Below are 17,084 nucleotides of genomic sequence, written 5' to 3' on the forward strand. Positions count from 1 at the left end.
AAATACCCTTATCAATTGTCCGTTGGTGTCTGTATTAAGCAAGTCACCAATATCTTGTTTATTCAAACATCCAATTTCATCTCTTTCCCTATTGGTAACAATTAGTAACAACATGAGAAGGCTATGCAATTTAACAGAGTATCAGGATTTCCAAAGATCCAAAAAAATTACAGATTGTACCCACATGACCATATGTGCTCCCTCTTTGCATAGTGACATTACCTGCATGAATCGAAAAGATTACACTCTGTGGGCTGAATTTTATGAGTGCGCCGAAAATCACGGCAGTGTGCTCTGATCCCAGCAGTCTGCCCACGCGGATCTGCCATCGCTGATCTGCCATCGCTGAATCCCCGTGATTTTTTGCGCGAGGGCTCATTTAAATGGCGGAGGCAGAGCAGCCGTCCCCGATGATGTAGAGGGTGCAGCCGCTCCGTCCCCAGCAATGGCATCCAGCGCCACTGCGCATGCGCCGGTGCCATTTCCAAAGGGCCTCAAACCCTGACAGCTGATGTTAAATTTTAAAGTCACAACCGCATGTAATTTAAGTAAAAGCATTAAAGTAGAGATCAAAGCCCCTGTTCCACCCCCACCCCCCCCCCCCCCCCACAATCTTCGACCAATAAATTTATTTCCATCTCCTCCACGAGAAACCATTTTTGCCAGTCCCCGCCTTTCAGTCCCAAACTTTGTACTCTTTGCTCCTCAACCTCTTCCCGCCATTCCCTCAGCGAATTGCATCAGTTTTCTCCATTCCCCAGACCTGAAAATTCAACTTCTCCCCCCTCTCCACCAGTGTCTCGCCTTGAATCCCCAAACGGGGATTGGAAGGCGCAGGACTTCCGGCCACTGGCCAGAATATCGGCGTGGGATGGCCGCCCGTGCAGATAAGTTAATTAACGTGTATTAGCATAAATTTTATTCGGCAAGCGAAGGCCCTGCCGGTGAGCGGAGGCGGCTGGGTGCACTGAGGCCTCGCCTCAGGGCCTTCCCAGTGTCAGGGGTTGTGGCAGGCCTCTCCCGGAAGAATTTTCCGCGCCACGTCACCACAATCCCCAACGCCGGAGGGCAAGTAAAATTCAGCCCTGTAAGTGTTTAGCTCCTTTGTAACTAGCAATACAAGTCAATGCTTGCTTCAGAGGCAGCTATCATGAAGCCTTTTTAAAGCAATCACACTGTGCCATCAATATTTTCCCTGCACAGTATAATGGCAAGATAACTGCTGGGAATTGAATGCTACCTGCTGTAACTCTAGACCATGACATCGTTGTGGCATCCAAGGACACGAGCTGAAAATTGATATAATGAGATGCTTTCTTCCACCAAAATAATTATAGGCCAGACTATTGCATGTTGAAGCAGTGGTTCAGGTGTCTATAGGCCTTGCAATGCAGCCAGCCAAGCCTAGAATCAATGTACATTACTGCATACAGCTTAGAGGCATTATCAGGGATCTGCAGGTGAGGGAAGGTCTCCAACCTCAGCAAGGAGATTACTGAGAGCAGCAGGGAGGAGCATATTGCTTAAACCCTTCTATGTAACTTTCAAATGTATTCATGATAGTTGTTCAAACACATGACAGAACCTTAGCAAGGGCACTTTATGGAAAGCTGCAATGTAAGTGCAAGCAACCTTTTAATAGCCTTACATATAATATATGTGCCTATTTTTTGCTGCTACGGTACTTAGCTTTGTGACATATCCCTGCATTTTATCTAGATGCTACCCCAGTGGCACGAGTATGAGGAGGTTGCTGTGTATCCATAGGAGAGTCTCGAGATGGACCAGCTACTGAATCTGCCCCTTCCCTAACTCAAGGGATGGCCTAAGTCTCCACAAACAGGGTTGAACTTTATAAGCCCGCCGCTGAAATCAGTGGTGGGTAAACAAAATGTCGGCCCGCCCGCGCAGGCCACATGTCAAAGAGCTGCCACAATTCCAAGCACAGTGGCTCATTTAAATAGGCTACCGCACCCCCCCCCCACCCCTCCCGCCATGATCACGTGGAGGTAGCAGGCTGTCTGTCCCTGGCGTTGGTGTCAGCTGCCTGTGCGCAGTGGCTGAGGCCATTTTTAAAGGGCTGTCAGCCCTACCGGAAAATTTAAATATTTAAAGGGAAATTGATTTAAAATAAATAAAAACATCCCTTTTGCCCCTCTCCCACCTTCATAATGATTCAATTAATTATTTTCCCTTCCCCAACCACCCCCCTCGCCAAAACACTTACATTTATCATCTGACCTTCACCCCCAAACTGCACAAACTTTCAACTTCAACCCTTCCCACCATCCCCTACACCCATGATGCTAATTTGACCCCATTCCCCCGCTCCCCGCACTGATAAACATACTGCCTCCCCCCCTCCCCATAAGTGTTCCGCCTCTTTTCCCTGGACGGGGATCCGAAGGCGTGGCAGTGCCTTTCGCCAGGCTGAAGATCTTGGTGGGACATCAGGAGGAGACATGAGATTCATTAATTCAATTATTTCAATGTATTTAAATTGCAGTCCCATCGCCGAGCAGTAGGGGGCGGGTGTTGGTGCGTGCTGCCATGAGGACTCGCCGTCGCCAGTCATGTCGGGCTGGGCCCTGACGGCTTTGAGGTCCGTGATGGGCCTCATCCGGGGCCATCTTCAGGCCCCTCCCCCCCCCCCCCCCCACCCCCGCCACAGATCCTGATGTTGAGGGCTCCTTAAAATCCAGCCCATAATGTGTAGGCATTAGACGGGGCTGCTCGGAGGGCCTGAATGTTTTGCAATCCTGCCAGAAAAAAAATCATCATCCTTGCCCATTCCAGCCAAGCCTCTGCTGTTGGAAACTGCATCATCATGGCTAGCAATTAACATGTGAGCAGAGTGAGTGGCACCAAATGGATCAATAAAGTCATTTCTCAAAGGTTCTCTACTGCCAACCTCCAAGCCTATGAAAGCTGGAAAAAGTGCCCTATTTCACCTGGGAACCTCAAGCCTTTACGGTAGCAGTCTGAGCATTCATGAAAATGGCAGCAAATTGCCTTAGACCCTCTGGCACAGTGGAAGGGGAGGGGGCAGTTGCAGATGTTCTTGGAGTTGCTCCATGGTGACTTGCAGTATTGCAAAACTGCTGCAGCAATACCAAATTTCCTGTCCACCAAAGCTTGAGTCTCCAATTACAGGCATTTTTCAATGCTAACATTTCACCTATATTATGCTGATAAAACTGACTCCAAAATATATCTGGGCATTGTACTAAAGGTCAGGCATATGTTCTTTCCTCACTGTCCAACTTGCCATCGAGGGTATGTCTGATTAGAAAATCTAAACATTTACAACCAGTAAATTCTCTCAAAATAAGAGCAGTTTTCCAACTAGAATTATGCCCAACAACTACATTAGAAAGTGACTGTACTGAAAAATAAAACCTTGCTCTCTGGGCGCTCAGCTGTTTCATTATGGCAAAAATTGTTTAATTTGAGGATCTTTTACTATAGAGCTGTAAATCTCATAGATTTGTCACTAACTGCTTCATAATTTAGTACTAAAGGTTTTGTCTATATATTCTATCTTCCGAATACTTCAAACACATAAAGAGAAGAATCCAGTTTGATCACAGTTGCTCCGTGAAAGCTGTGCTTTTCAGATCCCCTCTCCCCTCTCCCCTTTCAACCCCAGTATCATCATTGCACTTTGGGACCAACTATTGATGTCTAAAATTAATAAATTAACATTTAATCAATTCAACTGGTGTGGAAGACATTGGTTCATTAAAAATATACTTGCCCAGAAATTGCTGGAAAAGTAATGGTGAATCAATGGAGCACACCATTATTAGTGAGTAAAATAACAGTCATTTGTGGTGAAGAAGAGATAAACCATGAGTTCTGATTTTCCACAGATTGCTGGAAAAGTTGCACCACTCTGCCATTAACCTCGTCAAAACCAAAAAAAATTACCATCTCGCCCTGAGCCTTTCTATTGTGTGGCATAAAATTGCTGAATTTGCATCGTCTTGTTGCAACCAGTTAGGGTTGCTAATTCATGCTTTCAGGGCATTGTTAGTGACATGATTTACGGAGTTGTGTATGCCACTGTTTAATGTAACAAATCATTTCCTACTGTTTGAGAAAAGGTAATATTTGGTATTTTATGCATTAGTACAAATGAACCAATAAAGCTGAATTTAATATCTGGAAAGTTATGTTAATTTTGGCACGATCATACTTTCTAAGATTTTGATCAGCCATGAAAATATTACTGACATTAAGGTTTGCAATGCATTTCCGTTGTTAACGTAAAAGTTAAAAACTTAACACCATAATTTTAAAGTACATTTTATATTTTGTTTTCTTCTGACAGTCCCTGAGCAGCCTGCTTTTTTGCAAATTGCAAACTTTGCCAAAAATTCTGTGACTCTGATGTGGGGACCTCCAGCAAAACCAAATGGCATTCTTACCGGTTATTTGCTTAAGTACCAATTAAGTAAGTAGAAAATACAGTTTAATACGCTTGATTGCTAATCAACTCCATGTGCTTTCTTTACTTTTCGTATTGTTTAGATTAGGTTTCACTGTGAACATATGTTTGGAATTTTGGTTAAGATTACACTTCAGACTAAAGAACTTGCAATTAGAGAATACCTTTCACAACCTGACGACATCGCAAAGCACTTTATAGCCAATGGAATACTTTTGAAATATAGGCTGAAATTTTACGATGGGCGGACGGGAGCCGGCCTCCGACGTAAAAGTCGGTGGCAAACCCACTTCTGCCTCGCTTGGGGATCCGTTCCATATTTTACGGGTCCCCATGCTTTAATTGTTCCGAGGCGGGACTTCCAACAGCTTGAGGGAGGATGTCCTGCTCGTTAAGCTGCTGGAGCTCTTAGTCCCAGCAGCACCACTGGGAGAGGTGGCCACTGCTGGGACTTCAGCCCAGCATGCACAGAAGACACCTGGGAGCCAGGAAGGCAGGTTAAGTTTCGGTTGCCTCGCCGGGGGTAATCATTTGGGCCCCAGCGAGGCGGGGTGGTCATTTGGGGGGAAGGAGGGTGTCTTGGGTCTTGGGGCTGGTTGGGGTAGTGGGGGCAGCCCCTCCATTGGGCACCCTGTGCACGATGAGTAGGTCCCCACCCCCCCGAGACAATCGGAAGCCACCTGCTTTTCCCAGGTGGCTTTTCCCGGCTCCAAGATGCTGTTTGCCACACATAAAATCCACTTGGATGCGGGTGAAGGCCCTTAAGTGGCTGTTAAGTGGCCACTTAAGGGCCTGGATTGGCCTGGGGTGAGCGGGCCATTTCCCCCCTCCCCCGCCCTATGTAAAGGGGGGGCGGAGGCGGAAGCAGGTTGGAAAAGCCTCCCACTCCATTTTACGCCACCCCCCGCCACCATCTGGCTCATTGGGGTGGTGTAAAATTCCGGCCATAGTCACTATTGTAATGTAGGAAATGCAGAAGCCAATTTGTGCACAGCAAGGACCCACAAATGGCACTGTGATAATGGCAGCTGTGAGATTTATTGGGGGCAAGATTGGCTAGACTCAGAAACAGATCCGGATAATCTGCGCACATTCATTCTGATGCAGGCAGTAGGCAAAATTTGTATTGCTTCCTCATTTACATGCAGCCAGCGCTAAACACACAGTTGAGTTACTGCAGGCCTGAGCAGGGGGAGCAAAGTTGTGAAGCTAACCTGCACTACTTAAAGCTAGCATGCATCTCTTAAAAGGGGTGGTGCATTTTGGCTGGAGCGGGTGCTGGAAATGGTTCTCAATGGGATACAAGAATGGCACAACATGGCGGAGAGCAGGCCCCAATGTTCTCTGATAGAGCATTGGAGGCATTGGTGCAGGGGTTGGACAGGAGAAGAGAGATCCTGTACCCACAGGGGACCAGAAGGCCCTCCAGACAAACACTGCAAAGGCAGTAGGAGTAGATAGCTATTGTGGTCAATGCCAACATTGTAGTACTAAGGACCTGGATGCAGTGCCTCAAGAAGTTTATTGACCTCACATGAATGGTCAAGGTCAGTGAATGCATCTTCAAATGCCATCCTTACAATTGAAACACTACATTCACACAATGCTCCAATCACCACGCCCCTTCACTCACCTTCCAGCAAACTCTGTCAATCATAACTCACACTTCACATTCATAGCTTCACCTCACCCTCACATACTTAGCTCTGCTGCAAGCCTCAGTTCATAGCTTGCACACGCTGCCAGCTATTTAACCATGACAGGCTCATCACCCAAGCACATTGCATCACACCCACTGACACTCTTCCCTCTTTTGCAGTACAAGGTGGTGCACGACTGCAGCTAAGCAGCAACACCTAACTGGCGGGGGTCAGAGCTTGGACTAGCTTGGGAGATGGCAGTGATGGGAAAGAGGGTGGTCACTGAATCTGAGGATGCAATCAGGAACATATAGAATGAATTCGATAAAATATTAGATAAAATCGTAACTGATGAAATTTAATGAGGACAAGAATAAAGTACTGCACAGAGGGAGAAAAAGAATCAGTGACTTAATTGCTAGATGGTGCTGTACAAATAGATGAGCATCAAGTCAGAAGAAAATATGTACCAGTAGACTCAGTATTTTAAAGTACTGAACAGACTTAAAATTAAACCATGACAAAATAGCAAAGGAATATGGGTTCAAACTTACAGTAGGCAAACTTAGGATTTATATCAAGAAGTTCATCCAAAAATTCTGCTGCTTATCAATGGTCCCTCTAACTTTTCATTATAGTGTGCAACTTTTTTATTTCAAAGCACAGTATCTTTAATAAGTTTTGTGGGGCCGCTGTGCTCCCATGCATGCATGATACCCTAAAGGAATAAGCTTATGAGCAGCCTGCATGGTACCCTTCACAATTGCTGTGCAGGCTCGCATGCCTGTAGACTAGTAGGAACCTTGCTCCCCAAATCTTAACTTGCATCTATTTCCGTTCACCCATCACCTACTATGCTCGCCGACCTACATTAGCTTGTGTTTTTTTTTATTCGTTTCATGGGATGTGGGCGTCGCTGACTGGGCCAGCATTTGTTTCCCATCCCTAATTGCCCTGGAGAAGGTGGTGGTGAACTGTCTTCTTGAACCACTGCAGTCCAACTGGTGCAGGAACACCCACCATGCTGTTAGGGAGGGAGTTCCAGTATTTTGATCCAGCAACAATGAATAAATGGTGATATATTTCCAAGTCAGGATGGTGTGTAGCTTGGAGGGGAACCTGCAGATGGTGGTGTTCCCATGCATCTGCTGCCTTTGTCCTGTTAGCTGGAAGATTTTGTGGTTTTAGAAGGTGATGTCAAAGGAGGTGAGGTGAGTTGTTACAGTGCATCTTGTATATGGTACACACTGCTGCTACTGTGCAGTGGTGGCGAGGGAGTGAATGTTTAAAGGTAGTGGCTGGGGTGCCAATCAAATGGGCTGCTTTGTCCTGGATAGTGTCAAAGATCGATGGTGCTTCTTGAATGGGGAATGTTCCATGACACTTCTGACTCGTGCCTTGTAGATGGTGGACAGGCCTTGGGGAGTCAGGGAGTGAATTACTCGTCACAGAATTCCCAGCCTTTGACCTGCTCTTGTAGCCACAGTATTTATGTGGCTGCTCCAGTTCAGCAATGCCTCAATTTTAATATTAACATCCCACATGGCCTCGCTGCTCCCTATCTCTGTGACCTGCTCCGGCCCTACAACCTTCTGAGATCTCTGGACTCCTCCAATTCTAGCCTCTTGCACAATTTCAATCACTCCACCATTGATGGCTGTGCTTTTAGCTGCCTAGGCCCTAAGCTCTGGAATTCCATCCCTAAACCTCTCCGCCTCTCTACCTCTACCTCGTTGAGCGTGCTGCTTAAAACCCACCTTTCCATCCAAACTTTTGGTCATTTATCCTAACTCTCCTTATGTTGCTTGGTATCAAATTTTGTCTGTTAATGCCCCTGTGAAGTGTCTTGGGATGTTTTACTACATTAAAGATGCTCTTTAACTACAAGTTGTTGTTTTATTTGAAGGAAAGTTATCATATACCTAGTGATTAAGTGTAATACTCACTACTACGGTTGTGAACTCTGTGTGATCTTTTGCAGTCTTAAATATCATTTGGGACTGTAATACTAGAATAGGAGAAAGCTGTTGCTGAAACATAGCAGTTACTAATTATGGATCTTGTTTTTGAATGTATGAATTCTATGGGTAAATTTAACTCAATTTTACTACTTCAGATTTGGGAATGATACAATGCTACCATATAATTTAATAGTCTTTCAGTAACTTGAAATTGTGCACATTCTCTATCAAACAATGCTGACTTGTTATCAATTTATTCATGTAATTTTCAAAAAAATATATATAGAGTAGATTGTCATGGTAACATCAATTATTCATTTTCCTGATATAGTGATTAGTTGTTTGGGAAATGGTATTATATTCAGCTATTCACAAAAATTCTTAATGTACATAATAAGTGGATTTGATTTTAGATGACATAAGGATGTTTGCTAAATTAATGTAGAATGGCTGCAGGGCTAAAACAGATTGCAAGCAAATAGTCTAATTCTCCAGCTGTCACTTTAATACGAAACATTATACACAAATAACATTATTAAACAGGACAGAAACTTGGGCCAATTTATAACACACATATGAAAAGCTGGCAGTCTCTTTCCCAGTTAATTTTATTTTCCACAGCTCGGAAAATCAGCTCAGGCTTTGTGGCATATTTCTAACAGATGCTTGTCAGCAGAACATTACAGCAGTTACAGTGACGATCATGAGCAGCTGAATGCATGAGAAAGGCAATGGAGGGAGTTCAGTTAGGTGAAAGAAAGAGCATGTGCCTGGTTTTTGCCTGTTGATGATAATGTTTTAAATTGCCTTGTGCAGTAGTACAGCTCTAAGGCACTGTTAGGATCTAAGTTCACAAGATTTGATATTGGAGAGTGCTGTATGTTCTGTAAGTCTTTGGATTCCAACAATTTCAAGGAAGTGTGAGTTATTTTTTAGAAGATATGTAAATTATAGTGCCTCCCTTTTTTGAGGTTTCCTGCTTTAAAAAAAAATGATTAAAGTTTGTTGGCTGAATTTTAGATCAATGAGATATTTTAATTGTACTTGACAACCATTATTTCTCTTTCACTCCAGTTTGTTTGATCAATGTTTGCTTTGATTAGTGTTTGCTCATCTGTTGTAATGGCAGCATGGACTGTCTTTAATGACATGTGCATTATATGTGCATGGAGTCATCTGTCAGCACTGTGAGAAGTTTCATTTACTTTATTCACAGAGGTGCTGAAACAACATTATATGTGGGGCAGGTAATTAAACCTGCAAGTTTTCCGTCTATTAAATTATCTTTCCTCTGATGTAGCTTATTGATGTACATTGATCGTGGCAGTGGAATGAGGAAAAGTGGAATAATCCAAATTAACAGGAATCTTGTCTAAGTATAAACACGTGGCCATCTGTGTTTTGTGATTATGCTGCTGTTTCTCTTTTTTGAGTATTTATGAATATTTGAGAAGTAATGATATTGACATGCCATTGTCCTTTTTTGTGATATTATTATAGAACATAGAACATTACAGCGCAGTACAGGCCCTTCGGCCCTCGATGTTGCGCCGACCTGTGAAACCATCTGACCTACACTATTCCATTTTCATCCATATGACTATCCAATGACCACTTAAATGCCCTTAAAGTTGGCGAGTCTACTACTGTTGCAGGCAGGGCGTTCCACGCCCCTACTACTCTCTGAGTAAAGAAACTACCTCTGACATCTGTCCTATATCTATCACCCCTCAACTTAAAGCTATGTCCCCTCGTGTTTGCCATCACCATCCGAGGAAAAAGACTCTCACTATCCACCCTATCTAGCCCTCTGATTATCTTATATGTCTCTATTAAGTCACCTCTCCTCCTCCTCCTTCTCTCTAACGAAAACAACCTCAAGTCCCTCAGCCTTTCCTCGTAAGACCTTCCCTCCATACCAGGCAACATCCTAGTAAATCTCCTCTGCACCCTTTCCAAAGCTTCCACATCCTTCCTATAATGCGGTGACCAGAACTGCACGCAATACTCCAGGTGCGGCCGCACCAGAGTTTTGTACAGCTGCAGCATGACCTCGTGGCTCCGAAACTCGATCCCCCTACTAATAAAAGCTAACACACCATATGCCTTCTTAACAGCCCTATTAACCTGGGTGGCAACTTTCAGGGATTTATGTACCTGGACACCAAGATCTCTCTGTTCATCTACACTACCAAGAATCTTCCCATTAGCCCAGGACTCTGCATTCCTGTTACTCCTTCCAAAGTGAATCACCTCACACTTTTCTGCATTAAACTCCGTTTGCCATCTCTCAGCCCAGCTCTGCAGCCTATCTATGTCCCTCTGTACCCTACAACATCCTTCGGCACTATCCACAACTCCACCGACCTTCGTGTCATCCGCAAATTTACTAACCCACCCTTCTACACCCTCATCCAGGTCATTTATAAAAATGACAAACAGCAGTGGCCCCAAAACAGATCCTTGCGGTACACCACTAGAAACTATACTCCAGGATGAACATTTACCATCAACCACCACCCTCTGTCTTCTTTCAGCTAGCCAATTTCTGATCCAAAGCACTAAATCACCTTCAATCCCATACTTCCATATTTTCTGCAATAGTCTACCGTGGGGAACCTTATCAAATGCCTTACTGAAATCCATATACACCACATCCACGGCTTTACCCTCATCCACCTGTTTGGTCACCTTCTCGAAAAACTCAATAAGGTTTGTAAGGCACGACCTACCCTTCACAAAACCGTGCTGACTATCACTAATGAACTTATTCTTTTCAAGATGATTATAAATCCTATCTCTTATAACCTTTTCCAACATTTTACCCACAACCGAAGTAAGGCTCACAGGTCTATAATTACCAGGGCTGTCTCTGCTCCCCTTCTTGAACAAGGGGACAACATTTGCTATCCTCCAGTCTTCCGGCACTATTCCTGTCGACAATGACGACATAAAGATCAAGGACAAAGGCTCTGCAATCTCCTCCCTGGCTTCCCAGAGAATCCTAGGATAAATCCCATCTGGCCCAGGGGACTTATCTATTTTCACACTTTCCAAAATTGCTAACACCTCCTCCTTGTGAACCTCAATCTCATCCAGCCTAGTCGTCTGTATCTCAGTATTCTCCTCGACAACATTTTCTTTCTCTACTGTAAATACTGACGAAAAATATTCATTTAACGCTTCCCCTATCTCCTCTGATTCCACACACAACTTCCCACTACTATCCTTGATTGGCCCTAATCTAACTCTAGTCATTCTTTTATTCCTGATATACCTATAGAAAGCCTTAGGGTTTTCCTTGATCCTATCCGCCAATGACTTCTTGTGTCCTCTCCTCGCTCTTCTTAGCTCTCCCTTTAGATCCTTCCTGGCTAGCTTGTAACTCTCAAGCGCCCTAACTGAGCCTTCACATCTCATCCTAACATCAGCCTTCTTCTTCCTCTTGACAAGCGCTTCAACTTCTTTAGTAAACCACGGCTCCCTTGCTCGACAACTTCCTCCCTGCCTGACAGGTACATACTTATCAAGGACACGCAGTAGCTGCTCCTTGAATAAGCTCCACATTTCGATTGTGCCCATCCCCTGCAGTTTCCTTCCCCATCCTACGCATCCTAAATCTTGCCTAATCGCATCATAATTTCCTTTCCCCCAGCTATAATTCTTGCCCTGCGGTATATACCTGTCCCTGCCCATCGCTAAGGTAAACCTAACCGAATTGTGATCACTATCACCAAAGTGCTCACCTACATCTAAATCCAACACCAGGCCGGGTTCAATACCCAGTACCAAATCCAATGTGGCATCGTCCCTCGTTGGCCTGTCTACATACTGTGTCAGAAAACCCTCCTGCACACACTGGACAAAAACTGACCCATCTAAAGTACTCGAACTGTAGTATTTCCAGTCAATATTTGGAAAGTTAAAGTCCCCCATAACAACTACCCTATTATTCTCGCTCCTGTCGAGAATCATCTTCGCTTTCCTTTCCTCTACATCTCTGGAACTATTCGGAGGTCCATAGAAAACTCCCAACAGGGTGACCTCTCCTCTCCTGTTTCTAACCTCGGCCCATACTACCTCAGTAGACGAGTCCTCAAACGTCCTTTCTGCCGCCGTAATACCCTCCTTGATTAACAATGCCACACCCCCCCCTCTTTTACCATCTTCTCTGTTCTTACTGAAACATCTAAATCCCGGAACCTGCAACATCCATTCCTGTCCCTGCTCTACCCATGTCTCCGAAATGGCCACAACATCGAGATCCCAGGTACCAACCCATGCTGCAAGCTCACCCACCTTATTCCGGATGCTCCTGGCGTTGAAGTAGACACACTTTAAACCAAGTTCTTGCTTGCCAGTGCCCTCTTGCGTCCCTGTAACCTTATCCCTGACCTCACTACTCTCAACATCCTGTACACTGGAACTACAATTTAGGTTCCCATACCCCTGCTGAATTAGTTTAAACCCCCCGAAGAGCACTAGCAAATCTCCCCCCCAGGATATTGGTACCCTTCTGGTTCAGGTGAAGACCATCCTGTTTGTAGAGGTCCCACCTACCCCAGAAAGAGCCCCAATTATCCAGGAAACCAAAACTCTCCCTCCTACACCATCCCTGCAGCCACGTGTTCAACTCCTCTCTCTCTCCCTATTCCTCGCTTCGCTAGCACGTGGCATGGGCAACAAACCAGAGATAACAACTCTGTTTGTTCTCGCTCTAAGCTTCCACCCTAGCTCCCTGAATTTCTGCCTTAAATCCCCATCTCTCTTCCTACCTATGTCGTTGGTGCCTATGTGGACCACGACTTGGGGCTGCTCCCCCTCCCCCTTAAGGATCCCAAAAACACGATCCGAGACATCACGAACCCTGGCACCTGGGAGGCAACACACCAACCGTGAGTCTCTCTCGTTCCCACAAAACCTCCTATCTGTTCCCCTAACTATGGAGTCCCCAATGACTAATGCTCTGCTCCTCTTCCCCCTTCCCTTCTGAGCAACAGGGACAGACTCTGTGCCAGAGACCTGTACCCCATTGCTTACCCCTGGTAAGTCGTCCCCCCCAACAGTATCCAAAACGGTATACCTGTTGTTGAGGGAAACGGCCACAGGGGATCCCTGGTTCCCTCTCCTTCCCCTGACGGTAACCCATCTACCTACTTCTTTTACCTGAGGTGTGACTACCTCCCTATAACTCCTCTCTATAACCCCCTCTGCCTCCCGAATGATCCGAAGTTCATCCTGCTCCAGCTCCAGTTCTCTAACGCGGTTCTCGAGGAGCTGGAGTTGGGTGCACTTCCCGCAGATGCAGTCAGCAGGGACACTCTTGGCGACCCTTACCTCCCACATTCTGCAGGAGGAACATTCAACTGCCTTAACCTCCATTCCCACTATTCTAAATTCCCAACAAATCTACTGAAAACCAAAACAAAAAGTCAAAAGTTGTTAGCTTAGCAATCCGAAGGACAGAACTTTTTTTTTTGGTTCGAGGAGGAGGATGGGTGGGAGACACTACCCGTGTAGTGTTTCGGGTAAAGCAACCGCCCAAATATGTAACCTCACTTACCCAGCAGTCTCTCTCTCTATAAAAGGTTATTTACTGTAGAAAAGTAATATCAAATGTTTGTAAAGGATCATTCCCAAAAGTAGAACATAAAAGCTACTTAGATATCAGAATAGTCATGCATTAATGGCTGAATTACTATTGCATTTCCAAAGTAGCTGAATGTCTGCAAAGTGCTTTTCAGTTAACATTTGCATCAACCATATCCTCATGCCACTTCGTTGCATATATCCTTGGGTTCAAGTTCTTGTATTTCTTTTTTTGATATCTCTGATACAAGACTCCCACCAGAACCATTGGTAGGTTATTTAAATACATTGGTATCCTTTTACATAAGCCAACTATAATTAGCTCCTTTGATTCAGAATGGCGCAAAGTTTTCCTTTCAGCACAACATATTGGCCTCTGAATATGTTTGAAAAGGTTCAACGCATTTGTACTTTTTGATAAAGTTTTTGTTTAAACTTTCAGTGCAGCAGCTTTTTCGGGAGCAGCGTGTGAGCGAGTGAGCAGCTGGAAAAGTCAGTTTGAAAGTAAATTTAATTTCCTTTTGTTTTTCGGCGGAGGCCAGGGGGCTGCTGGGTAAGTAAAACACTATATATTTGGGCGGTTTAAAATAACTTTCCTTTCAGTGCAGCAGCTTTTTCGGGAGCAGCGTGTGAGCGAGTGAGCAGCTGGAAAAGTCAGTTTGAAAGTAAATTTAATTTCCTTTTGTTTTTCGGCGGAGGCCAGGGGGCTGCTGGGTAAGTAAAACACTATATATTTGGGCGGTTTCTAATAACTTTCCTTTCAGTGCAGCAGCTTTTTCGGGAGCAGCGTGTGAGCGAGTGAGCAGCTGGAAAAGTCAGTTTGAAAGTAAATTTAATTTCCTTTTGTTTTTCGGCGGAGGCCAGGGGGCTGCTGGGTAAGTAAAACACTATATATTTGGGCGGTTTAAAATAACTTTCCTTTCAGTGCAGCAGCTTTTTCGGGAGCAGCGTGTGAGCGAGTGAGCAGCTGGAAAAGTCAGTTTGAAAGTAAATTTAATTTCCTTTTGTTTTTCGGCGGAGGCCAGGGGGCTGCTGGGTAAGTAAAACACTATATATTTGGGCGGTTTCTGAACCCGAGACACCACATTTGTAGTGTCTCCCACCCGCCCTCCTCCTCTAACCAAAAAAAAGGACTCGGTGGGGTGTTTATAAGGTAAGGCTTTTTCGATTTCTCTGGTTTTATTGTGATTGGTAAAAACTTTTCGTTCCTTTTTCATTTAACTAAGTTTAAACTTAAGATTAAAAATGGCAGGAGATCTCAGACCCGTATCATGCTCCTCTTGCTCAATGTGGGAGCTCAGGGACATGGCTGATGACCCTGACTCCTTCACGTGCAGGAAGTGTGTCCAGCTGCAGCTCTTGTTAGACCGCATGACGGCTCTCGAGCTGCGGATGGACTCACTTTGGAGCATGCGCGATGCTGAGGAGGTCGTGGATAGCACGTTTAGTGAATTGGTCACACCGCAGATTAGGATTGCTGAGGGAGAAAGGGAATGGGTGGCCAAAAGGCAGAGAAAGAGCAGGAAGGCAGCGCAGGAGTCCCCTGCGGTCATCTCCCTCCAAAACAAGTATACCGTTTTGGATACTGTTGAGGGAGATGGCTCACCAGGGGAAGGCAGCAGTAGCCAGGTCCATGGCACCGTGGCTGGCTCTGCTGTTCCGAAGGGCGGGAAAAAGAGTGGAAGGGCTATAGTCGTAGGGGATTCGATTGTAAGGGGAGTAGATAGGCGGTTCTGTGGTCGAAAACGAGGCTCCCGAATGGTATGTTGCCTCCCAGGTGCACGGGTCAGGGACGTCTCAGATCGGCTGCAGAACATTCTAAAGGGGGAGGGTGAACAGCCAGTTGTCATTGTGCACATAGGCACTAATGATATAGGTAAAAAACGGGATGAGGTCCTACAAGCAGAGTTTAGGGAGTTAGGAGCCAAGTTAAAAAGTAGGACCTCAAAGGTAGTAATCTCAGGATTACTACCAGTGCCACGTGATAGTCAGAGTAAAAATGAAAGAATAGTCAGGATGAATGCGTGGCTTGAGAGATGGTGCAGGAAGGAGGGGTTCAGATTTTTGGGACATTGGGACCGGTTCTGGGGGAGGTGGGACTATTACAAATTGGATGGTCTACACCTGGGCCGGACTGGAACCAATGTCCTTGGAGGTGCTTTTGCTAACGCTGTTGGGGAGGGTTTAAACTAATGTGGCAGGGGGATGGGAACCAATTGAGGTCAGTTGACAGTAAGGAGGTAGTAACAAAAGCCTGTAAGGAACTAGATAATGAAGTCAGTGTGACTAAGGGGAAGAGCAGGCAGGGAGCAGATGATGAATATAAAGGGACTGGTGGTCTGAGGTGCATTTGTTTTAATGCAAGAAGTGTAGTTGGTAAGGCAGATGAACTTAGGGCTTGGATTGGTACCTGGGAGTATGATGTTATTGCTATTACTGAGACTTGGTTGAGGGAAGGGCATGATTGGCAACTAAATATCCCAGGATATCGATGCTTCAGGCGGGATAGAGAGGGAGGTAAAAGGGGTGGAGGAGTTGCATTACTGGTCAAAGAGGATATCACAGCTGTGCTGAAGGAGGGCACTATGGAGGACTCGAGCAGTGAGGCAATATGGACAGAACTCAGAAATAGGAAGGGTGCGGTAACAATGTTGGGGCTGTACTACAGGCCTCCCAACAGCGAGCGTGAGATAGAGGTACAAATATGTAAACAGATTATGGAAAGATGTAGGAGCAACAGGGTGGTGGTGATAGGAGATTTTAATTTTCCCAACATTGACTGGGATTCGCTTAGTGTTAGAGGTCCAGATGGAGCAGAATTTGTAAGGAGCATCCAGGAGGGTTTTCTAGAGCAGTATGTAAATAGTCCAACTCGGGAAGGGGCCATACTGGACCTGGTGTTGGGGAATGAGCCCGGCCAGGTTGTTGAAGTTTCAGTAGGGGACTACTTTGGGAATAGTGATCACAATTCCGTAAGCTTTAAAATACTCATGGACAAAGACGAGAGTGTTCCTAAAGGAAGAGGGCTAAATTGGGGGAAGGCCAACTATACCAAAATTCGGCAGGAGCTGGGAAATGTAGATTGGGAGCAGCTGTTTGAAGGTAAATCCACATGTGATATGTGGGAGGCTTTTAAAGAGAGTTTGATTAGCGTGCAGGAGAGACATGTTCCTGTGAAAATGAGGGATAGAAATGGCAAGATTAGGGAACCATGGATGACAGGTGAAATTGTGAGACTAGCTAAGAGGAAAAAGGAAGCATACATAAGGTCTAGGCGGCTGATGAAAGACGAAGCTTTGAAAGAATATCGGGAATGTAGGACCAATCTGAAACGAGGAATTAAGAGGGCTAAAAGGGGTCATGAAATATCTTTAGCAAACAGGGTTAAGGAAAATCCCAAAGCCTTTTATTCATATATAAGGAGAAAGAGGGTAACTAGAGAAA

The 17,084-nt window shown here is 45.1% G+C and overlaps 1 protein-coding gene across 1 annotated transcript in view; it reads left to right on the plus strand.

The window, feature by feature from the left end:
• chl1b (cell adhesion molecule L1-like b) overlaps positions 1-17,084 on the plus strand; it is a 689,058-nt gene that overhangs the window by 500,532 nt on the left and 171,442 nt on the right. Inside the window, exon 22 of the mRNA XM_068052302.1 lies at positions 4,334-4,456. Coding sequence (XP_067908403.1) covers positions 4,334-4,456 — 123 coding nt within the window. The remainder of the gene's footprint in view (positions 1-4,333; positions 4,457-17,084) is intronic.

This window comes from Heterodontus francisci, chromosome 19 (genome assembly GCF_036365525.1).
Source record: "Heterodontus francisci isolate sHetFra1 chromosome 19, sHetFra1.hap1, whole genome shotgun sequence".
In the NCBI taxonomy this organism is placed as follows: domain Eukaryota; kingdom Metazoa; phylum Chordata; class Chondrichthyes; order Heterodontiformes; family Heterodontidae; genus Heterodontus; species Heterodontus francisci.